The 25,059-nt window shown below is 41.6% G+C and overlaps 1 protein-coding gene and 1 long non-coding RNA gene across 4 annotated transcripts in view; one reads left to right on the forward strand and one right to left on the reverse strand.

Annotated features, from left to right (window-relative positions):
* Positions 1-25,059, forward strand: part of LOC120554753 — a 117,707-nt gene that overhangs the window by 88,093 nt on the left and 4,555 nt on the right. The gene's annotated exons all lie outside the window — the stretch shown is intronic.
* Positions 270-25,059, reverse strand: part of LOC120554750 (rho GTPase-activating protein 6-like) — a 76,821-nt gene continuing 52,031 nt past the window's right edge. For 2 of the 3 annotated variants that reach the window (XM_039793781.1, XM_039793783.1), the window contains exons 2-14: positions 16,754-16,913; positions 13,126-13,197; positions 11,000-11,148; positions 10,731-10,859; positions 10,316-10,511; positions 10,141-10,196; positions 8,667-8,817; positions 8,414-8,562; positions 6,114-6,293; positions 4,857-4,948; positions 4,503-4,753; positions 4,244-4,327; positions 270-3,727 (exon numbers count right to left, since the gene is read on the reverse strand). In XM_039793781.1, the coding sequence (XP_039649715.1) occupies positions 3,165-3,727; positions 4,244-4,327; positions 4,503-4,753; positions 4,857-4,948; positions 6,114-6,293; positions 8,414-8,562; positions 8,667-8,817; positions 10,141-10,196; positions 10,316-10,511; positions 10,731-10,859; positions 11,000-11,148; positions 13,126-13,197; positions 16,754-16,913 (2,232 nt within the window). In that variant the 3' untranslated portion in view covers positions 270-3,164. Of the gene's footprint in view, positions 3,728-3,841; positions 3,864-4,243; positions 4,328-4,502; positions 4,754-4,856; positions 4,949-6,113; positions 6,294-8,413; positions 8,563-8,666; positions 8,818-10,140; positions 10,197-10,315; positions 10,512-10,730; positions 10,860-10,999; positions 11,149-13,125; positions 13,198-16,753; positions 16,914-25,059 lie in introns of all 3 variants that reach the window. The other variant, XM_039793782.1, reaches the window with a different exon arrangement.

Consider the following 25,059-nt stretch of genomic DNA (forward strand, 5'->3'; position numbering starts at 1 on the left):
AGATTTGCTGTGTAGTTTTGCATGTTGAGTGAAAGGTTTCAAAAATCGTGTGACATGAAAAGATTTTGTGTGTAAGCAGTTGGAAAAAAAACTGTAAGACACTGAACTGCTGATCAGTGTATGTCCTGAAAATTTCAATAGACACAACTGTCAAGAAAGAAATAAATAGTTCTATTTATATTATGCTGTGACCCACTACATTATCTTTCCTTGTCTGTTTCCAAACTGTGTCAATCATTTTCCCAAAGCATTGACTTCAACAGCAGGTCTAAACGTTATCATATTTAATTCCATTGTAGAATATTGATGATGGCACGCAGTACAAAAGCAATTACCAGACATTCCATTGACAACTTGGACCCAGTAAACCCCACCAAAGATATCCACAATAAAAACAACATAACACTAAGTCTCTCTTAGTTTCATAGTAAAGTCAACGAGACTAACATGGTGACAAGCGACTTTGAGTCCATGAAAATCGCTATACAAAAAGAAATTCAATTAATTATGGTCTTGGCTTGGGGAGACAAAGTTAGGATCATTAGCAATATTCCCACCTTAATTTGTTTTTCTCCTTGAAAAAAAACTGTTATATTGTATTTATATATTACAACACTCACCAGAAAACAAAGTAATACAAAACATTCACAAAATAAGAACTTTCACCAATGCATGAAGAACATTTTTTTTAAGAGCAAGACCTATGGCACATTTATTTCCTCACACGGATTTACACAATTTTCACAAAAAGGTGCTTATAATAACAAGCTAATTGATTCTAAACTGAGCACAGATGGATCCCATGGAAACGGTGGACTGTGGGGAGCAGCAGCATGCTAATACACATGGTCCGACAATAGATGGCGCCGTACACCTCACCACAATCCTTCCACTTCTTGCACTTGTGTGGCTCTCTTCCGATGACTTCTCAAAGTCACATACTGTACAAGCAAACCAAGACAAAGAAGACATTAAATTATACAAAATGTGTCACTAGATTTAACGCTGACTTCAACTGAGCACATCATAACTTGAAAATGTGAAATATTTGCCAGCAAATACCCACTTGACTGACATTTGAGAGGATTTGGACAGGTTGGTTGTGAAATGCTTTAAGCCTCTTAGATAGGCAGGGACTCTGCACTCAGTTGACATATTCAGTCTACAATGAGACGTATACTATCATGGATCAGTCAAGTCATTCATGTAAATGCAATACTGTTGATATTTTTATACTTTATTGTGTTGGATTTTTAGAGTTTTTCAATCATCAGGTTATAATCTTGAAGAATGCATTAGTGTAACTTCATACCAGTTTTTGCATTGAACATGGGAAATAAAGTTCCAGACTGTAGTTCATGTTTTGCCTTGATGTAACCAGATTTAGGTTAAATAATACATTCAAATGATTCTCAATCTTAAACACCAAATGGACATAGAATACTTGGCAATGCGAGAAAACATTTTATACATTGAATTCCGATACATTTGGACACGTGACACTGTTTTACATGTTTCTCTAAAACCTCTGGTCTTCCAGACAGGATTTCAAAAGGCTAAGAATTATTTAAAGAAATAATCTCAAAGATTTTCATTTAAGTAAATGTCTCTTAAAGGGCAACAGTATTTTTCAACCTGCACCCTATTTTCACGTTTTTGTGTCCAAGTCGCTATCTATTGCTGAACGAGGTAACACAATGGGGATTGAGCCTATGGCCCACTGATGAAAAGCCCCTGCATTTGCAGTATTATCACAAAAAAAATCACAAGCAATGCACAATAGTAATGCGTTTTCCATCACCCAGCAGTGGTTGGTCTGCCAGAGAGATTAGGCGGAGCTAAAGCAACAGACTCGCTCTTCAATTGCCAACTGACTGACATCACACAGGCGACACAGTTTGGATCTTTGGGGGGGGTGAGATCCAAAAACACATCTACAATTACCGCTTATCACCATAGGTGACGCCAAAGAGAGCAAATGGAGATCTTTGAGATTGTAACTTTAAAAGTACTATTTCGGATATCTGATATTTAACCATAACCCTGGCTCTTATTTATACTACTATATTGGTCTATTTGTATGCACACTGACCTTTTTTAAAAAAAAAACAACAACAACAAAAAACATTTTTGATATTTATTATGTGGGCCACTAAGGCTTGCTCTTTCTTCATCTTAATTTAAGTGTTTGAGCATCAGGAGTCAGTCATTTAATGAATAGTCCGAAATATGATCCTAATGATGTCATGTTAGTGTCTTAAAATTAGCTTCCTTTTCTTATACCTGTATGATGAATATCTTGAGTCTTTTATCCGAAATGAACTGGATGAAATGAACAGTATGATAAATATTGTGAAGTAAAAAAAAAATTAAAAAAAATTGTGACTTTGGCACAATGTTGCTGCCTTGCAGCAGGTGGCAAGAGCACATATATAAGCAAACTTACAGCCAAGTGCTTTATAATTAAACACCAACATTTAGACTGCCAGTTAAAGAGCTGACTTGCTTTTAGTAGATTGGCAAATTATATACTTTACACGTCAATTTATATATACTGTGTATGTATGTTTGTATATATATACATTTTTAGACAGGTGTGGCTGAACTACAATACCAGTACGCACACAAAAGTTCGACATTTAGCAGCATTTACTAATGGGTACATCTTGGTGTCTGTATGGAGGAAAAAGGTTTTTAATTATGAATTGAAAACAAACTAAAGAAACAAATGTTTTCCTATTCTCAATTGAGATATGAAGACTGAACTCACTCTGAATAGAAAATATGGTCGTGGTAACATTCTGTGAAACTACGAAAGTATAGTTTTTTTTTGAGGTATTTCCAGTGGGCATTTTAATGCTCCCAACTCAACTCATGTCATTATGGACAAAACGTATGGAAGCAACTTTTTAACATCCATTTTAAACAAGAAATACTAGTGGCTCTTGGATGCAAAAGTCTGTGTAAGGCAGCAGCTGCACACGTAAACAACAACGCCATGGCGCTAGGACGCAGGAGAAGCACAGAGGGATGAAATCCATGAATGGATGAAAGGCAGGCGGAGAGAAAACTTGAAATGAAGGTAGAGATAAGGAGTGATTGTCATTGGATGGGTTTTGATCACGCCATTGGTTGGCTATAGCGGAGCAGTTCATGGTCTGAGATCACACCAGTGTTTCAGGCAGTGCGTCGGCATTGTCCGAGGACAGCAGCTGCCAGATCTGCCACCGGTCCCTCTGCCAGTCCTGCCACTCCGGGCTATGCGGCACCATTTGGTTCTCTGTCGTCGAGGCAGAGTTATTCATTTGCGCTGCACTCAGCCTCCCGCGCTGCAGAGGGGGCCGCTGACCTGTCGTGGGCTGAGGCGAACTTTGGGAACTAGACAGTCGATGGTGGGCGTTATAAGGGGGAGGAAAGCGGCTGTCGTTACGAACAGCAGGGCCACCATCGCCAGTGTTCACCCCGCTTTGAGGTCTCGAGGTCGGGTTATTTGCGTGTCCGCTTGCTCGATGGAGGCCTTGCGTGCTATTGAGGTGTGACGTCGCAGAGGGGTTGGGGTTGAGCTGGGCACACACTCTGGTGACCGGGGGGTGGGGTCTGCACTCGGCGATGCCAGGCGCTGTCTGAGTCCGTTGCAGCGTTGCCTGCTGCCTGCCATCGCCATGGTGTCCGTCGAGACCTTCCTGTGAGCTGCGGGAGCTTCCCTCTGACATGTTGCCATGGGAACCTAGAAACAGAACATCAACTACATCAGTGGAATTAATTATAGTTTAATGAATAACACTGGATACACACATCACTAGCTGATGCTTGACATTAAAACATTGTTTTATTGACAAACCTTTTGGCAGGCCTTATTGCATCTTTGATGGAAAGAGAGAAATAAAAAAAAAAACATAATTTCTGACGGTTTTTTCTTTCATTTTTATGCAAGGTCAATTTACAACCTACAGCTCCTTTTTCAATTTGTTAAGCTGAATTAAATAATTCTGCCCTCACAGCTGAATGCATTTACCTGGCATCACATTTGTAAATTAGTTGCTAATTAGATGACTAGAAATGAATAAAAAAGCAGCAGGACTTTGGTTTTTGATGACCAGCAAACAAACAGCTGGATACTCAGTGCTGCTCCCTGATAGTTACTGGAATAACCAGCACCAGGTGTCAGACACTTACTCATCTGACTCCTTAACCACTAGGAACAAAATTTGCAGAGGGCCTGGACTGACTGAAAACAGTTTACCTGTGTATGCTTGGTCCTTAAGTGTTGGTTTCAGAGTAGTGTGCCACGTCCCCCAAATGTTAGCGTGCTCCTCTGATATAGCGTCTGAAGGAAGCAAAAGGCCAGTCACATTCCTCTCCATACTCAGTTACACAGTAAACAAAGGCACATAGAGTAAGAACCGACTTGCTTCTTAATACCTAGTTAAACGTTTTGAAAATCAAAGCTAAAATTAAAAAAATCCTCTAGCACTGACAATCATAAGCACTATACAGTTCACCTTTGGCACCCCAAGTGTCAGCCCCAGGCTCCCTGCTCCAGCCGGCCACCTGCCCCACCAGAGTGTACTGTTCTGGGACACAGAAGAGCGGCTCGCTGCCCGGGCTTCCTGGCTCTCCTCTCCGGTCGCTCAGGATTGGGGAGTTGTTGTCATAAGGGGACACCTCGCCGCTGGACACCTTGTTGGAGTCGCTGGAGGAATGGAGCTCGCTCAGGGCGAAGGGCTCCTCTGACTGCAACAGGTCGGGACTCCTGTTGTTATTTACAGAAGGATGAAACGGGCAAAGACGGATGGGGAGAAACTGCAGACCACATGTATGTGAACACCTCGTGTGTTTACGTGTGTGGAACTCACTGCGATGCTTTTCTTCTCAGCAGGTAGTCCACCACATCTGGATCCGTCTCCAATAGATTCATCAAAACCTCATTTTGCAGATCAGGAGGCACCTAAAAAACATGGTTTCTTTATTCATTTATTTCAATCAAATAGTTTTGTTAAAAGTTAACATTTCCTCGACTCCTATGCCTGTTTTAAATCATACCTACACAGTTAAGCTGCTTAAAACATTTAACTACAATTACAACACATGTATTTTCCAAACAGTGGTCAGGTACCAATTCATTTTCAATTGACATAAATTGCATTAACCTAAACGTGTGATATTAAAGTGTACTTGAGTTCAAGTAAATAAATCTCCACCTGTTCTATGGCCTAAAATGGCCTAAAATCCAACCTCATCAAACATATATCTCCTTTGTCTTGTTAGCTTAATTTCTAGTGCATCTCTGAATCTGATCTTCAGGTAATTAGCTGAATTTTATTCTCATGATGAAATATGTGGATTATTATGAAGAACCCTGCCCAAACACTTACTTTCCACGAATTATCCTCAAATGCTTTGAAGGCATAAGCAGGTTAGGAAACAACTTTCAGATGTCATTCAAAGTCCTTGAGCTGCCTACAAATCTGTTTTTACTCACCAAGACTGAGCAAGTCAGTCCCAATTCATTATACACCATTAATAGCTCTTTATTGGCTTACTGCAGGAATGTAAGCCTCAGGGGAACGGCCGTGGCAGATTACAAAACATAACGGTGTAAGGTTTCGGACATGAAATGACCCGAACTGTCTGTCTGAACAGAAAGGAACAAAAGCAAGTGATGATGAGGTGGTAATCCGTGCATGAAGGCATTCATGCCTGAATTTTCAGCTTTTATTTTGGAAAGAAGAAGTTCAAAGTATCACAATGAAAAGTCCTTGGTGTTATTGTGGGCTAACTGGCAAGACTTTCCTGTTACATTTAATAAGAAGAATTTAAGAATGCAGGCATGATTTTTACTAAAAAACACTCATCCATCTGTCATCTTGCACTCTTAATTGTTTTTTCTTTTTTCTTTCTCCCAACTAAACTGGGCAGAGCTCTGTTTTCATTTACTAAGACACAACCATTGTCTAAGCCAGGCGGGATTGTCTTCCTTTAGGCCTTCATGGTAATGCCAGAGGGAAAGTGTGCATGAGTGAATGTAAGACTGTGTGTTTAGCAGAGGAGTGGAAGAATGAAAGGAGGAAGCGAGGATGAGTGTTAAGAGACCTACTCGCCCAGTGACTGACCATGAACAGGGTTTGGTAGCTGGCGATCATCCTCTGCAGCACGGCGATGACGGCCGTGCTCTCCTCGGCCCTGGCCGAGCTCTGGACACTGAACTCCTTGTCTGAGCTCTTCTGCTTGTGGAGGAGGTTGGGGCCAAAGATGGTGGCCAGGTTCAGAGACGTCATCTTGTTCCCTGTGATCTGGATTTGGAGAAACAAACCGTTTGGATTCAGACCATTAAAAAATCAGTAAAAAATGATGTGACGTAGCATCAGTGACGTCACCCATTGGTTGGTCGTTTTAAAGCCAGGAGTTTGCATTTTGGCCATCGCCATCTTGGTATTTTGGAGCAAGAAGTGACCATATTTGGACAGGAGGGCGGAGTTGGGAAGGATGACACGGTTAGCTAGCTAGCTTTGGTTGGCACGGTGCTACCGAATGCTGAAAAAGCCACATTTTTAGGCGACCAAAATGTTCCAATTAAATTTCATGAAGTGAAAACACAGTGACAGGGTCAAAGGACTGCACCCAAAAACAAGTTCACGGCTATTAATGTACACAGTGCCATGGATACGCATTGCTAAGCCTCTGTCCTGATTTAACCACGCCCTAAAGCATCCCTTGCTTTATTGTCTATTTTAAAATAAATGGGACCATAATTTACCAAATGTTGTATTGAAGATGACTTGAAAGGAGTGATTGAGACCATAAACCCATTAGAAAAATGTTTACTGAGGTAATTTTCTCATAGACTTCTATAGTCTGACTTCTTTTTGGAGCTCGTGGAGTCGCCCCCTGCTGGAAATTAGATAGAATGCAGGTTTAAGGCGCTTCCACATTGGCTTCACTTTTCCGACCCAGATGTTGCTGCTTGGTTTAGACACACAAAAGTAGATAATCAGGTACTTTCTCTGTAACCCATTGAGGAGGCCTTGTTTGAATGAAGGATTGGTTATGGTTATTGCACAAAGAATGACATGGCTGGCACAGTGAGAAAAAAACAGAACTTCCAAGTGTGCACCTTCTGGAGAATCGCATGGAACGAGACTAAGCAGCCATGCTAGCAGCGCTGTGAGGATGTAGAACCGGATAGATGGATAGATGGATGGACTTTATTAATCCCAAATTGGGAAATTACTCTGTTACAAGCAGCATGTATCGAGAAGTACTGCAGAAATGACATTACACTGTTTTGCTGCAATTACAGTACATGGTCTTTGGAGACATTTACTCTCCTCCCTCTTGGCTCTTCTTTCCCTTTACTCCTCCAGTTCCCACTGACATCTCCATCCTTTCATGTTGATTTTCTCACCTCTCCCTCCAACATTCTGTTTCTCTTATCACCTCCCCTCCACCCTCTCTGTTTTGTCACGTTGAGCAAAAGATGGGTAAAGAGTTGGCGCGTGGGGTTTGTTAACACTAAAGTGTTGGAGTGTATGACAGCTGAATCGGTTTCTGCTAGGGTTGAGCGATGATGTAGTACATCCTGTGACACAATTAGCACCTGAAGTTACAAGCCCTTCAAAGCTTTCACAACTTTTTTTTTTTTTTTTTTTTTTTTTTAGAGAAATATTCATTTTTCTGCTTCTCTCCACATTTCCTCCCTTTCCACTCCCAAAGGAGAAACAGTCTCACAGGAGCCACAAGCGCCCAAAAGTATTGATGTATTGTTCCCGGCCGAGTGTAAAAATGCTCCCGACTTCCTGTCACGATCTCGGATAAAGATACTGGAGTCATGCTTTTAGTCCATTCTCATGTATACACACAAAGGCGACAAAACACACTTCCATCTGCGCACAGACTCTGCTTCTCTCTCACACTTGAACAACACACTCGCACTCCCTTGCAATCCCCCACACACATGCAGAGACATTTTTTTTAAGTAAAGAAATTGATGCAGCCAGAGAGATGATCTTTTTTTATTCCACACTTTCTTCCCTGGTCAAAACCAGGCGCCTACATTACACACAATGCAACTGGACTGCAGACCGTTCGATTGGAGATTCAAGTGCAATTTATAAGACTTCGAGCCGCTCCCTCTGAAGCAATGAAAAGCTTTGTGCAACTTTGTTTTACATGCAGTAGTGCACCCTAAGACCTGAGCCAAACAAACTGATTCCTATCACTTGTTCGGTAATTTCCTCCCAATGAGGTGGAAAAACCAATTAAACAAAATGTGTAAGCTGCCCATAAGCTGGTTGCACTTGACTACTATCTTTGAATGTTTTGGATATGTTGTTATTGTTTGCTACTTAATTCCTGGATTTAATGAAGGACCTTTTTTAAGTCGTATTCCCTGTTGATAAAAACTGGCGCTCACCTCTTGTCTGTCTTTATCCTGCCGGTCATGGGCGTGGTCGGCCACAGTTGACAGAAACTCCAGGAGGCGGTGGAGAGTATCACTGTTGCATGCTGGGAGCAGGTAGACCAGTAGCTGAGTAACATTCTGCTGCTCATCTGGATCCAACACTGCAACACCGGTTAGGATGGATAAGGTTCAATGAAGACAAGAGAGAAAATGAGAAAGGAGGTCAGGCAAAGAGGGGGGGGGGGAAAGGGAAGATAAGGCTTACATGTGGTGTTGATGAAGGCCGTGTAGAGCTCCTTGGTGAGGAGCGGGTCGGGCATGTCCCTCAGGAACTCCTTCAGCAGGGCAGCCACATCGTGGACGCTTTGGTCCTCATCCAGCTGGACGTCAATGCCACGATCAAACTCGTCACGTAGCTGAAGCAGGGACAAAAAGAAAAGAGGGCAAAGGAAAAAGAGAGGAAGAGGGCGATTCAGAAACATCCTCCAGACATAACAATGGACATTATATTCTAGGTAGTGCACACACAGGCACATACAAGCACACACATGCACTCACTTCCTGTTGGTCCTCCTGGTAAACTCTGCGCTCAAACTAGTTTAACCAGTAAGCATTTTAAATTCTACAATCTGACTTTTGGATTACTTCCAGAGAATTAGCCTATTGTCGCCCGCGATGATGGATATATCGGGGTCAGTCTGCTCAGTTTTCTCTCGCTTACAGCAAATAAGATGAGAAATTATTTCAGTAAGCTGACAATGATGGCAAATGCATAAATGTTGACATTGGATTGTATCAACAAAGTCTAGTAGGGAATGTCAAGAATAACCTACAGATGTGTGAATACAAACCATTGCATTCAGTGTGTTTATAATAAAGACGAGGTGTTATAAACATACATGGGGGGGGGTAGAGTGGTCCCTCTAATAATTAACACATTTTATTGGAGCCTATTCCGACTGTGTACATTTTTATATAAAAAGAGTTAAGAAATAATTTGGTCCAAGTAATTCTCCCCTTTGTGCATCGTTAAAATGTTGTTCCGTAAGGTCCCACACAGTGACACATAGGCCAGAAACAAAACGGTATTTTAAAGGCAGGAAGAGTACAGCTGAGCAATCCATTAAAAAGGGACCCAGTGATTAAATCAAATGAATTGATTACACAATGAAACCAAGAGAAATTGAATGTCTTTTTATCTGAAGGTCAGTCCTATATTTCATTAAAATGTAATAATTCAAGGGAGACATCTAGCTGAAGGTAAAAGACATGTGCTTGTGCCCGTTAGTGAATGAATAACCTCCCTTCCCCCAATAAACAATATGTGTCTTGTTCCCTGTAACTGCTACATGTGGACAACAGTGTTATAAAAACATGCACAGAGAAGATTATGTAAAAATTATGCTGCCCACACTGGATGAGCCATGAAGCGTAACCATGATTTTCTTTGCGGTGTATGACACATACATTGCTTGAATAGATAATGCAGCCAGATCTGTTGGATTAGTGTGATTTTTTTTTTTTTTTTTTTTTTTTTTTTAGAAATATATTCAAAAAGTGTCATTGTCTTTGTGTGTTGGCTTTGGCACCATGGATAACTGTGTTGGTTATTGCACATCTCTTTATAGAAAGGAGGTTTTGTATGAGAAGAGCAAAAGTAGTCTTTGATTTGTTGTAAGGAACCCAACCCTGTCACTTCAGACATCGCTCTCCATCACCAAAACTCTGAATGAAATCACCTGTCGGACTCTCTTCTTGGAGCTTCCCACTCTAAAGATCCCCACAGTCTGCAAACCTGAGTGGAGAAGAGAGAATAAAAACTCGATAGCTGCCTCTGGCACCTGTCGTCGTAGTAGTAATCGAAGATGAATGAACATATATGTTGGCGATGGTGGTAAAGTGCTATATGCTCACCGTATTTCTCGATGTGCTGGCAGCAGCTGTCGACCACCCGGGGCACCTGGCGGTAGATGGGATTGAGGCTCAGCCTTTTGTCACGGTGCTTCTCCTTTTTACTCGGCGTTTCGGCCGGCAGAGAGAGCTGCAGGGCCTCGAGCAGGCGGGACTGGTTGTCGTCCAGGTCCGTGATCGAGTCCACTGACATGCCACCCTGGAGGATAATAGTGCATTTCATTCAGACAGGTTCAACTGAGGGGAAAAAAAAAAACCTGGTCCCAGGTCTGTAGCTCAGACTGTAGTCTATATCGACGACATTTAATTTCCGGGACTGTTCAGGTGGACTAGCCAGACCCTCCTCGGCAGCGCTGTGGAGGAAGGTCTGGCAATGCGAGACTATTCAGGCTGGGATTAATGTATTGTTTTGTCTCACCCTCCTGCGTGCTCGGGGTGCAGCCTCAGGCGTGTTGGGTGACGTTGACTCATTGGCTGTCTCGGATGTGGAACTCAAAGAGGAGTTACTGCTGGATAACTCCTTATTGGACGGCCGCTTGGTGGCAAACTGCAGGAGAGATGATCCAAGAGTTAGTGGCTTGTCCTACATATACTACAAATGGGATGATTTGTCTTATTCTATATATTTGATAACAAAAGATGTCCTTAAAGAAGCCTTAATAAACGAATTATCTCAAATTGATAGACCTGTAAAATGGACGACACAAGGTCGGAGGAGTCCTTGTGCTCCTCGCGCTGTGGAGGGTCCTGGCGATAGCCGTCCTGACGCTGCCTGTGTGTTCTGTCGTTGGCGATGACCTGGGAGAGCACTATACTGAAGGCCTGGGGTATGCATTCTGGTGGAAAAGAAGATGAGGATGAAAGAGACAAGGAAGAGGAAGAAAAGAGAGGCAGTAAGGATTAACACAAGTTAATAAACTTTGTTGTGGATGAAAACTGAACAACAAAAGCACAAAGTTAGCTGCAAGAAGTTGCAACAGGCATATTCTTAAAGTGTGTGTGTGTGTGTGTGTGTGTGTGTGTGTGTGTGTGTGTGTGTGTGTGTGTGTGTGTGTGTGTGTGTGTGTGTGTGTGTGTGTGTGTGTGTGTGTGTGGAGGAAAACCGAGGGAGAGAAAGCAAAACGCATTCCACAACCACAAGTGGAGGACTGTGTTCATGAACAACATGACCACTAACACTGTGACACAACGAATTTGCTTTGCAGCCTCACAGCGTTAACAGGGCTTATGTAACCTACACACACACACACATGCACATACACAATCTGGATCACATTAATGTACAATGCTTTGCTAACGTAATGCAAAGTACTTCACATGCATCTACGGCCAGACCCCATTTATCAAACCATGTCAGATTTTCATAAATCTACATTATCCAGGCCTACAGCTTCAGTCTTGGTTTTCAGCAACATTTGTTTTATAGCTATTTCTTATTTATGTCCGTGCAATGTGTTTGTACTAGCTGGATGTGTTCTATGTCCGTGCAGAAAGTCAGGAAAGTTATACGTAATTCAAAATGTTTGTTTTTAATGTGCACAAAGTGCCAGATGGGTGGAGTTTACCACACAGGACAATACAGTGAAAGTGCCAGAAAGTGTTTTAGAGACTAATTTGTACATCTTTACTTTAACTGACAACTTGCTTGATGCTATCTCAGGTAAAAGAAAAAAAATTAAAATAATTACCCATAAAGTACTCTAAGCAGATTAAACTATTACATCTTATTTGCAGATATAGTTTGACTGAGGTCTGTGGCTGCATCGAAGGAGCCAGCGTTCTCCTTGTCTCTCCGTTTCTGTCTTGCAGAGAAACGGGTGTGCCTGCTTCAAAGTGAAATGCAGGGCTGGTATTCAGGGACCCTGGGAGAAAATTAAATTTCCATCCATTTGGCAGGTTAGACCACGGGTACATCTAAGCCATCTGCTCTGGAGGGGCAAAGCCAGGCATGTAGTGGAGGGGAAACCCACCTACAATCAGCTCCGAGCTGTACCCTGACATAACTGTTACATACAGTATATAGAACTCAAAGTATTTGTCCGAAAATGTACGATGGTTTACCTCACCAACTGTAGTAATATATTTACAGTTGCCCTTGACAATATCAGGCTGGCCGAAGCATGTGCATTTCTTTTCAGACAACACAGCTTTCTCATACTTATTCGAGCAGTAAATAACGTTAATTCCAAGGATGGCAAAGATAGCACTGAAAAAAGCCCCAAATATTTTCCAAAATATGAACAAACAATACTTTTTTTTTTTTTGATACTTTTTGCATGCTTGCCAGAGTCAGATGAATGCATGCTTTTCGTGTCTATGAACTGTTTATGAATACTTGTCATAGCTCAATGTCTTAAGTGCATGAATGTATAAAACTTTACTAATTTGTTCCGCATTAGTTAGTTACGTGAGAACACTGCAGGCTAAGCAGATATCGTCACTGGTGTGTGTATTTTTGACATTTCCGTGTGTATTTATTGTAAACAAAACCTGGGATCAGTACAAATCGGACAAGAAAAGCCCAATTCATTTTGCCTCCTGCTCCTCTCGGCAACTGGGTGCAGCGGAGTGGCTGCTTCTCAGAGCCAGTCCCCTTACAAGGAGTCCCTCCACTTAAGCTAAATATAAACTGTCAAAGCCCAGTAAACAGAAACTATGTTTTTCTAACCCCGCTGTTCACCTGCCTGAGGGGCGGGGACCACAGACCGGCCCTCTGTCTCGCTGCCAGGGGAGCGAGATGTGACAAAGACGGACCGAAAGAGGAGACCGAGAGAGAGAGAACCCTGGCAAAGTGTGAAAAGAACTTGGCTTACCTTTGTCTTTACTCTTCTCTTTTGATAGCGAGTCCAACTTCCTCCTCAGCGACTTTTTCCTCTTCTGTCCATCTGCGCCGGAAAAAAAACAAGAAAATAAATCATCTGAAACAAATGGTTTCCATATCTTATCTCGCTTAATATATCTAATAAGCTGATGTCAGGAATGCAGACATAAATTAACCACGGGGGGGGGGAGCCGTCTGTGAACTCAAATCCATTTAACTGAAACATCAGACAGGTTCAGCTATGGTATTAGCCTGCAGAAAAGCATATAAAATTGATTACCTACATTGGCTAATATGTGTTATGGATTTTCTTAGTTTTGGAAATATTGGTGTGTGTGTGTGTGTGTGTGTGTGTGTGTGTGTGTGTGTGTGTGTGTGTGTGTGTGTGTGTGTGTGTGTGTGTGTGTGTGTGTGTGTGTGTGTGTTTGTTTTTTTTTTTTTTTTTTTTTTTTTGTTTTGCGTGGAGTGCTCTGAAAGGAGGAAAAGCCACTTGTCAGCTGTCGACTTGATGAATGACTGCTGAACTTGCTGATTAATGATCAGGGAAATCTGGAAACCGTGGCACACGCAACTTTAAAAATCTCCAAGTGCTCGTGTCGCGCCAGGATGTCAGTTTGTGAAACCTCAGCAGCTTTTAATGCCATCATTCGGTCGCTTTGCTGTTTGTTTGTTTTTTTGGTATCCAAAACCAACTCTTTTACACACCAGATAATTGTGAATCCACCAGACAGTCTCTGCTTTCATCTGCTGGTTTAGCAACCTCAGTTTGAACCCCCAGATGTTCCCGTCAGCTGTATCGAATGAGTCACTTGCAGGGTTCCGGTATTTTATCCAGTCCCAACAACACGCTCAATAGTAGCCTGTTACGTCAAGGAGCAGGTTAAGTTTCTTCATGTGACCAACCGTCTCTGACAAATCTGAACAAGTTCAACATTGCTGCTGTTCTTTCATAATCAATTGATTGCCACTGTAGTGATATATGAGAAACGTGGGTGTGCTTTTAAGACTCCAAGCTGTAAAGAAAACCACATCTTGGAGTCAGAAGGACAAGAGGGGAAATCTTAGTAAGAGAAGAATAAGTGAGGAGGGGGTGTGAGATAGGAGAAATAAAGCAGATGTTGTGAGAGTCAGGCCAGCGAAAGAGTAGGGAGAAGCAGAGATAGGAAATGGTTTGGATTTTTGACAGATGGCTCTCAAAGCCGTAAGGAAATCCCCCGAACCTCCAAACCTACCCAGTCCAACTCCTAACCAGTTGGGAAACTGTCCGATTCCGAACTGTCCTTTCTCTCTCTCTCTCTCTCTCTCTCTCTCTCTCTCTCTCTCTCTCTCTCACTCTCATCACACCCTCGTCCCATCCCTCTTTCTCTCTCTCGCTTCTATTTCTTATTATTCTGTTTTTCATTCTTGAAGAAACATGACCCCTGGCACTTGGATAAATATGAGAAACAGCAGGGCTGAAAGCCCACATTAGCGCAGCTGAAATGGCACACACAAACAAAAAAACTCTTACACACGAGTTGAAATATTTCCCTAGCTAGCACATGGCGGCCGTTAGGGGCTCTGGAATTCATAAGCAACACAGACAAGTACGTATTAAATCATGGTGGGGAGAGGTTTAACCTTCAGCTGGAATGCAAGGCCCTGGATAATCCACCGGCTGCACTATATTGCTGCTATGGCGGCAACTCCACTCCTATACAGTGCAGGGAAAAAGTGCTGCACACTGTGCGTAATGTGCATCAGTGTGAGCACGGACAGACCATTCTAATAGCAAGGCTAAATCTTAAACTGAAAGTAAAATGAGTAAAAGTTGTATTACAACTTGGGTCTGTTTTCTCATCATGGTTATTGATCATGACCTTGTATTGAACCAACTGCCGAGGTCTGGAAACAGCAACGAAACTATAAAGAAATATTTTGTGGTAAGAAACAAGAGTTCAGACAAACACTGGTTGTAAACAAGCCAACTGTTTAGCCAGACTATCTAAACCAGTGGTTCCCAACCTGGGGGTTAGGACACCCCGAGGGGACAGAGATTTGGGGAGTCATGATGGTGATGATTAACAGGACAGGAAAGCAGAAAAAGCATATCTTCTTCTTATCTAAGTTAATGGATCATTTCACCTTCTCAGGCCTCTGAAGAAATTTAAATAAATTAATCGGAGCGAGGAAATTTACTTTCTGGCTAATATGCAATCTGTGACCTGAGCTAAAATCAAAATTGAGCACACCCAAACTGTTTGCACAGGAAAACTGTGGACACACACTCCTACAGTACTACAAGTAAGTTCTGTTTGAGATGGTAAGTCCCTTTGGGGTGGACTTTGGTCTTTTTCACTTTTTAAACCTATAACATTGCACAAAAAATATATATATATAACATGATAAAGGAAAGGGAAAAAGCATAATATGAGCACTTTAAGTCTAAGAGAATAACCCTGATGTCTCAGTTTATAGTTTTCAATTCTTGAACAATAAGCCTGTATTACAAACTAGGAGCATAGAGAAAAGACATGGGCATTTACCAGGAAAGGAAACTTAACAAAAGATGTCATTGAGCTGCATTGTGGGAAATGTAGGAGCCAGAGTTTTTGGAGGTTAATAGGGAGTAAAAGTCTGACTAATTTAGCCTCTGATGCTTTCGGATACTACTAGATCAGTACTAAATCACTGGAGTACTCAGTTGATCGTCTGACTGCTGGTGTCATGTTGTATGGAACCAGAAATTCCCTTTCTATAACTCCTGCTTTTGAATATATTGTGCATTCCAGTATTGGTATTATTGGTAACTTGTTATATCTTACCCACGTGTTTGCATTCAATTGTGTGGGATTATGTATATTTTCCTTTTCTATAAACTGTGCATGTAGACATTTTTAGCATGGGCGGGCCCTGTAGGAAAAACCACCAACTCAACCAGTTCCAGTGCAGCGCTCTGCCCATATCTACTATATCTGGATTAATTTGTCTAATTTTGTCATTTTCCAAACCCTTATTCACGTAATGGTTTGGTTTACAAGACGAAAATACAGCTTTTTTTCTTTTAAGATAGGACCACAAGGACAAATACAGCCTTCTTTTGCAACATAACGGACTTTTTAATAGTGTAGTAACTAGTGGAGTGACTACACTCAGCCTCAGCTGCAGCGGAAAGGGAGACGCGTGCCGTTATGGGGGGGGGGGGTCAACAGATACCCCCTCAAACAGGAAGCACCAGATCCCAATGTGATCTATGCTTTACATCTAAAGTCATGTGTTGTCGCAACTTCCCCAAACATAGACCGTACATGACTTCACTTGAGGGATGGTAAGAGGAAGTGTTCAGAGGCTCGAGCTTTGGCTTTACTTTATGGGACACTTGAAAGTAGCTGTGCAGGCTTACACAGCAAACCCGGGTTAGGAACATCAAACGGGTAGCGTTTGCAACATGGAACAGTTCCAGAGTCAATCACAGATGTCATGGTTAAAAGTCACATAAATGTCAGGGTCTTGAAAAGATGTTATCTGAAGGTATGCTGAAGCAGTAAATCCTAGCAACCCGGAACTAACAAACATTAAGATTATATAAGCGTTTAACTCAGGTCTGCAATATGTGTAAAAACGCACACACATGCTCCCACCTTTTGGCATGGTTATCTGACATCCCAGATCATAGTCCTGGTGTAAACGGGTGTAGGCTACTTCCTGCAGCTTGGCCCTCTCCAGCTCAGACAGACTCTGGATGGCAACGGGTGTCAGACGCACGCTCCGCCCCGACAGGCTGCTCCACGTGTAATCACCCTGGGTTAGACAAAAGAGTATGATGAGACTATTAGAACATATAACACATAAATAGAATGTATGGTGGGTTTTCAGGTTACGTAATAAACATTCCTCCCAGTCAATCTTCAACAGAACATTAAGGTTCCCTGGACTTGATGCATGTGAAACTAAGTAAACCCTTAGCCTCTGCATTCTTTGGGTCAACTTTGTTAAATTTTTTTTATGATTCTCATAGATGATGAGTTTGGGAGTAGATTATATTAGATTAAATGTAGTACAACCAGCAATTACAGTTGGAAAAGATATGGAACACATGAAAAGTCTGCAAAACATGACATGTGCACTGCAGGATGTTACTTTTACAAGAGTAGTACATGAGCCAAACTAAATGTATAAAACTGAAGTATAATCTACACAGACAAAAGGAGAGACAGCACGTGCAAAGGAAAAAAAGGAGCAAGTGAGGACATGAAGTGGCCTTGCACTGATGGATTTGCAATGTGCTTTCCACACACGTAAAGCAGCATTAAGAATGCGTAGCATATGTGGAGGAGATGTGGTTACTATGGGGCCAGAGCGTATAGAAAGCACTCGTTTTTCAGCCGCCGACAGGTTTACTTCGCAGCTTTGCCTTAATCTGTGATCAAGGTGGTATTGAATTGAGGTGAAATGTAATGAATTGCTGGAGACCGAGAGAGCTGCACTTGAGTCATCTGGTCATGCATTCCTGTGTCAACTGAGAGAAGAGGTCAGGAAGAGGGAGAGGTTAGGCGAAAGAGAGAGAGAGGAGACATTGCTGCAATTTATCTAATGCCTTATCCAGACAGAGGGCTTACAAGTGTACTCTAATGTGTCTGTGTTTATCTTTATTTTGTGCTGCTGCAAGCAGAGATAAACCATTTTACATCAGTTTATATCTTGAATTCAAGTATAATTTTATCATGTCATCTCTTGAATTATGTTTATTCCTTACGTCTTGTAGAAAAAAAATTGATGTCACTTTGCTTTTCATGATTTGGCCTCTATCACAATATTTTCTCCAAGTCATTCCTCCCGCTCTTGTTATTTGACCCCACTCAGTGCAGTGAAGCAACAGAGCTGTCATTCAGCCATGGGAAAACAAGATGTGGACACAGGCAACCTGGAGTGAGTGTGAGTGTGAGTGTGAGTGTGAGTGTGAGTGTGAGTGTGTGTGTGTGTGTGTGTGTGTGTGTGTGTGTGACGAGTCCAGTGAAAAGCTAGTTGCACGTCGCCCCTGTTTTATAGAGCATTTCATCCTGCACAGCTGTTTGTGTGTATGCCATTCCTTATAGCTGGCTGAGGAAGCCCTTTTCTCTGCCGCTTGACCTCACACACAGCTTGAGGGGGTGCACACACATGCCTGTACACACACACACTGCAAAAGAAATGACAAACAGTTGGAAAAGTTAAATAAGAGGCCTCTCCTCGGTCGAGCTGGTTCTACCCAGCAGGATTTCTGAAGGGGATGGATGAGCTTCAGTTCTTAAGTGTCAACCTATGAAAACCGTGGAATGCTGACAGAAGAGCGAAAGGGCCAGACTAAATCCTGGTATCACTGTTGGATTCTGGCAACAATGAGCTGAAAGCCTGCGTGACATGCTGGGACACCCATTCAAATGTACAAACTGAGACGTTCCAAAGCCAACCCACACAGTTTAACTTTTGACAAAGTAGAGCCTTGTTGAATGATGTCACATCATTTGTTGTCATGCGTGATTTGAAGGGGTCAAAAAGGCACACCACATCTGCAACCACCGTGTCATCCCTCTGATATATTTTTTCACTGCACGTACAGTATATCGTGGTTGGACTTGTCTATATGCACCACAATTCAGTCTCCTAACACGGTTAGTTCCTCTGTGGCTAACAATGCGTTCAAACCAGAGTTGTCGCAAATGTCAATTTTGTAGTTTCACACATTGAAATCAGCAACATACTGTGATGTGAAAAGTTGTTGCAGGCTTCTGTACTTCTGTAGATCGTAGATTCAAACACGAGTAGAGTAGTAGAGTAGTAGTAGAGTGTCTGGAAAGTTACCAATGTTAACTTATTCACAATCTTACTCCACGTAATGGTGCAAAAAAAACTATGATTTGGGATTAATTTGGGCCATCAAGCATTGAGAGTCGATGGCCAAGTTTACCTCGTCAGACATCCAAGCCTGGCCTTAAGAGCAGCAGACACAAACACAGAAGCGTATTGCCATGGAGAAGTCATTTTGAGTTCATGATTAAAATTATTAGGAGTAGAGATTCATGTTTTCATGACTCATCCTCTCCAGTAAGAAAACAGCTCACATCCAATAAGTCATCTAATCAAGGGCTCATTTTCTCACTCTCGAGATAATGTTGGTCATCCACTATTATATATCCTAGTAAATGCTCATTAGTTTGGCTGGATCAGTTGAGTTAATGAGCTGGATGACATTAATTAACAACTCTCCTATTTTATACTCAAACCTGTTACCTATAGGTCCTGTTACTGGACCACAAATCACATTCAAAATCCATCCATTCATTCACACAGACTGTTCATCTAACAAATGTCAAGCCACAGTGCAACGTAACACTGAATGCCTTTGGAACATATAAACATTCATTATGTTGGACCTCAGTATGACGTGGACGCTTAGTGAGATGTAACACTGTTTGAATAGCCTGTATAGAGACTAATCTGCCACACAGCTACCTTCACCATCATTTAACTCCTAATGTTTGTCTCCAAAATATAGTTGGTTGCTATGCCTTTACACAACTGCCATCATCTGTTTTCCTCTGTATTTATTAGAACTATCGAACCCCCCACATATGCTGTTTGCTGGAATGGCTGAAAAGATCTAATCAGATAATCCCAGCTTTAACAAATGTGATGCAGTTTTGCATTAGCAGAAATAAACCCCAATAGATCATGAATATGCTTTGCAAGAAAGAGAAAGAAAAGGATTAGACATGTGGGATAAAAGAATGCAAAGAGTGATTTAAGTGTGCAGTTCATCAAAGCCATACAACAGCTTGGTGGGAAGAGCATGGGTGTTGTAAACCATTTATAGTGTTACCAGTGCATGTTATGTATACAAAATGTTACGTAAAGCCTTAGTACAAAGCTTCTCTTAAGCATGGGATTCAACACTTGTTGTCATTGTTGCTGTTGCTTTGTGCTCACAGCTGACCGATGTTTCACTGGAAAGATTGATGACTTTGCTGACATGACTGGCACTGTGCAGTTAGATGACTAAAGCCATTTGGACATGTGGTGCACTGCAGCGTGTCGTTTCTGTTTCGACAAAGGAACGATGGCGCAAAAAGCCACGGGCAAAGGAATATGTCAGTTTCCGTGGCAACGCATACACAGACAAGCCTGAGGGCCAGGAAGTGAGAGAAATATTACTATGGTAACGCACCTGGAACACACACACAGACAGAGGTTGCTGTGATGCGCTGTGTGAATCATTCCCAAAATTATTCTCTTCTTTAACATAGTTAGTAATATGAGTCATCACCGTTATACAGCATATGTTTGTGTTTCGTTGCCACTGGATTGTCCTATCTGGATCATTATTGTCTTTAATGACTAATTGACAGGACCATGCCTTACTGTAGCCAATAATAAACAACACAGCTACCCCTTGCCCACCCAATATTCCATATGCCAGAGACAGCAGTGGGACCATTATTGGCCTGGAGCGCCACGGCAATGCATTGGCAAAACTGTGTCCCCATCTGGTCATATGCATGTGACTTTATGACTGTGTTTGTGACATGGGAGAGAGAGCAAGAGAAAACATTCCCTCCTCCTCCAAAGTAAAGGCTGATTTATGGCGTAGGGTCCGTAGCTACGCGGACCTACGTAGGTATTTACAGCGTAGATTCAACACAGAACCATAAATCAGGTTTATACATGCATACACACTCTGCCTTCAAGTGCTGTTGGAAATATCCTTATTGCAACCCTGTACAGCAGTAAATAGTGACAATGATGCTAAACCTATTTTTGACAAATCTTTTTTTTTTATATAAAGCCTTTAATCCACTGGTTTGACCAACAGACATTCTGAAAACTCCAATGAGTTTGGACCCTAAAGAAAGCATGTATGACAAACGTCAAGGCTGTAGGCCATGAATTAAAGCTTTTCAATTTGTGTCAAGGTGAGCTTTGTTTTATATTTTGATATACTACATGTATAACAGCTTTTTACATAAAGAATTGCTGTAGAACTGTAAGACAAGAGTGCAGGATGTTTTGACTCGAATATCTGTTGCAGGTTGAAATATCTCAACTTTTTTTGCCATGGAATTTTGTGCAGACATTCGTGGTTCCTATATGATGGATCCTACGTACTTTGGTGACCCCCTGACTTTTCATTTAGTGACACCAGGTGAAATGTTTTCACATATCCAGTGAAATATTTGCTTATGGATTACCATAAAATGTTGCATAGGCATTTGCGGTTTCAAGAGGATGAATCCTAACGACTTTGGTGATCTCGGACTTTTCCTCTACTGCTACCATAAGGTTGACATTTGTGGTTCTGAGTGAAATGTGTCAACAACTATGGGATGGATTGCAGATAACAAATCTGCCGGTGGAAGGTAAAACACAGGTAGCCAATTAAAGGGGCTGTACTTGATAGAGATACAGGGCTCTCACAGACCGCTTCCCAACTCGTCAAATATAGACGCTTTTTCACGGCCCTCAGCGTCTGATACTGACGCACAAGGCACTCACGTGCACTAACATGCACACAAAGCCGGACCAGCTATCAAAACAAAGAACCAGAGAATCTCAGATTACAACACGCACACATAGAGGGAGTGGGACTTCATTCTCTGCTCAGGACGCCATTACTCCACTATATATATACAGGAAATGGTTGTTTACTGATATATTAATGTTCTGAATATCCAATACAGCCCCTTTGAGACACGGACACTACTGTATCTCTGATTAACAGCTCTGTTCAACCATATGCATTGCATACTCACACATCTGTAATGACAAAATCATGGTGGCTGGCTTTGTATAAACTACATTCAAGAATGATGTGTGTAGTAATATTCCAGGAAGGTATCAGAGGCCCAGGAATACATCACTTATAGTGACTACAGACACTAAAGGAACATTCCAAAATTCTTCACATCTTACTTTTGGATTTTTTTTTTTCTTCCCTTTTGTGTTGCAGCTGGCTTTAAATGACCCTTGAGTAGAGTTACTGTGCCACAACAGTGATCCAGAGGAATGCACTAGTATATTTCAAGTATACTATTTTTTTTTGTTTGTATTTTACAGGTTGGCTTCATGCATGCATGTAATAGATTTCTTTCACTGATCTAGAACCTCCTCAAGGTTCACATCTGCTTGTAATTAGTGACCACCCTCACTTGTCAGTTGCCAGTGGGTGTGTGTGTGTGTGTGTGTGTGTGTGTGTGTGTGTGTGTGTGTGTGTGTGTGTGTGTGTGTGTGTGTGTGTGTGTGTACACGCGGTTATTAGGCTTCTCCACCTGTTTTGCATTGTCCCTTATGCTGCCTGAGGGGGAAATAACCACTGAATTTTGGATCCCTGTTATCCACACACAAGTTACACAACCCAATGTGAAAGCTATTCAGCGGTATCAGGCTTATCATTGGTTGTAAAATGTGAGGTTATCAACCTCCAGTATGGGAGGTCATGCAAATGGAGTATTATGTGAAGAAAATAAGCTGTTGTGGTTGTAAATGCAATTATCATACCACCCATATCAATGCAAAGGGCAGCTGCTGTGATTTAGACATAACTGGTTGGGTCTACATGCAGCTATAACAGAAATTATGTTAATTAGCCCTAAAATGATAAGTCTGTATATCGATTAATCAATCGCAAGAATACAGGTACAGTATATTCCGTCAGTATGAGGAATTTTTATTTTTTTTTAACAGTAAAAATTTTTCTAATAGAAACCTAAAATACAAATAAAATGAACCTAAAAATGAGCATCATATGTCCCCTTTAAGTAAGTTGTATAGTAAAATAACTAACATTTGTTGTTCCAGCTGGGTCCAATAAGTATCTTTGATTGCTATAAAGATGTATGGTACTGTATGGGAATTAAAACAATATTATGGTTACATAAGTTGCATTTGGTCTGGCCAAGATTATGGGTGAGTATACTGTGATAAAATACACCTCCATAAAATCAGTAGTGAAAAAAATGCACTCACTCACAAATTAGCCAAGTTACGCAACTTTCAGCCAGTTTTGTCCTTCCCAGCATGCAGCAAAGGACAACCTGTCCACTCACATTCTAACAACATAGGGGATGTTTACTTAAAGTGGAACTATGCAGTTTTTTTAGCTTAATTTATCTTAACTGAACAGCTTTGGAGTCTTTGGAATGGTTATATGACTTTTTTTTTTTTTACTTGAATGGTGGTCGTCTCGCTTCCCCCTAGCGCCTGTGAGCGGAAAAACCACCCTTGCAACTTTCGGCCGTCGAGACATCAGGTCTTGCGATGTAAGAAATTGCTTGACGGCACTCCACACATACGCCCATTCAGGAACTGGCTAACAAGGTAGCGATGGAATTTTTCACACTGTCGTCATGGCTGAGCCAGCAAAAAAGAAGCAGAAAGCGAGGAAAGCTTTGTCGGAGGAACAGAGAAAGAGGAAACGGCAGACTGACCGAGCGAGGAGTCAGACACAAGTAAACATAGCAGCTGCCAAATATCTATTCCAAAGCTGTAGGGGGAGCTCTATAGAGAAACCTGTGAGCACAAAGTGACAAAAACAGCGAAGAAATGGCCAAAACTGCATAGCGCCCCTTTAAGCATAATATTGTGGTGAACGTTTATCTTTTCTAAAATGAACCAAAATGCAAAACTTGGCTAAGCATAACTGTCAAAACAACCTTTGTCTTGACTTCCACACTTAATGTTCTTGATTATACAACTTATTCCCTCAATGCACTTGATTGATTCAGTTGAAGTTTATGAGCCCTTGCACTTTTGAAAGTACTTCATCATGTTTTTAAATATGTATTGATTCTTGTGGATAAAACAAGCAATACATTTTTTAAAAATCCATCCACCCAACATTTGTGACTTGGGTCTTGTTATTTTGATTAACAATACATGTATGACCATCACACATTAGTGAGGAAATAAAAGATTGAAAAATTAGCACAAGCACTTATAGACAGGTATCATCTTACACTGCAAATAGTTTTTTGTCTGCCTTTGCATTTAATGAGGGCTTCCTGGCTTAGTCGCAACAATGAGCAACTTGGAGTGTGTGCCCCCTCCATTGGCAGGCACATCTAAAGCCTCGGAAAAACTTCAAACATTGTAAAGACGGATTAATATGAACGGCCCATAGCAATAATGAGGTCCGACCTTGAAGAATTGTGATCTTGCATAATGGTTACATAAGCCGCAAAAGCAAAGAAAGTCAGGTATTGTATCAACACCAGAGTTAATAGTAGAAGGAGAAGTTGAGCTAATTTCGGGCTTCTGTGTGGGTGTGTGTGTGTGTGTGTGTGTGTGGGTGTGTGTGTGTGGTTGTGTGTGTGTGTGTGTGTGTGTGTGGTTGTGTGTGTGTGTGTGTGTGTGGGGTAAAGCAATGTGTGGATGGTAGTCCGACCACGGATTACATCCAAATAATCAGTCGGCTGTCATTGGCAGACTGAGTTTATGTCAGAGACATTATACTCCTGTTTGCAACACTGAACTTTATGCATACTAACCTCAAGTAATAAGACTGTGGGTTTGTGTGTGTATGTGTGCTGGAGAACAAACTTGAGACATTTAAAGTCTGTGCACAGGCTCTACTAACCTTTTCCCCGATTCAGGCCAAAATAACAGCTACAATGTCTGTCTCTTAGAAGTTGTCATAACCTTTCAACAGTAAATATGACATATTTGTCTGTTGTCTCTGTTGGATTTCTAAGCCTCGATGCTACAGTTTTAATCTGGATAGGTGTGAATGATGGAAAGTGAAACATCACAGCTCAAGTGTGAAGCTCCACATTAAAATGTCCATAAAATTCTGCTTCTGCTTCATATGAACCAGTCATTGCTCAGTGAAGAACGTCTTAAATGACTATACATCCTATAGACAGGTGACTTATCTCCTGTAGTGATGTAGTACAAAGCTACAATGCTGAATTCTCTG

The sequence above is a fragment of the Perca fluviatilis genome, chromosome 24, assembly GCF_010015445.1.
Source record: "Perca fluviatilis chromosome 24, GENO_Pfluv_1.0, whole genome shotgun sequence".
NCBI lineage: Eukaryota > Metazoa > Chordata > Actinopteri > Perciformes > Percidae > Perca > Perca fluviatilis.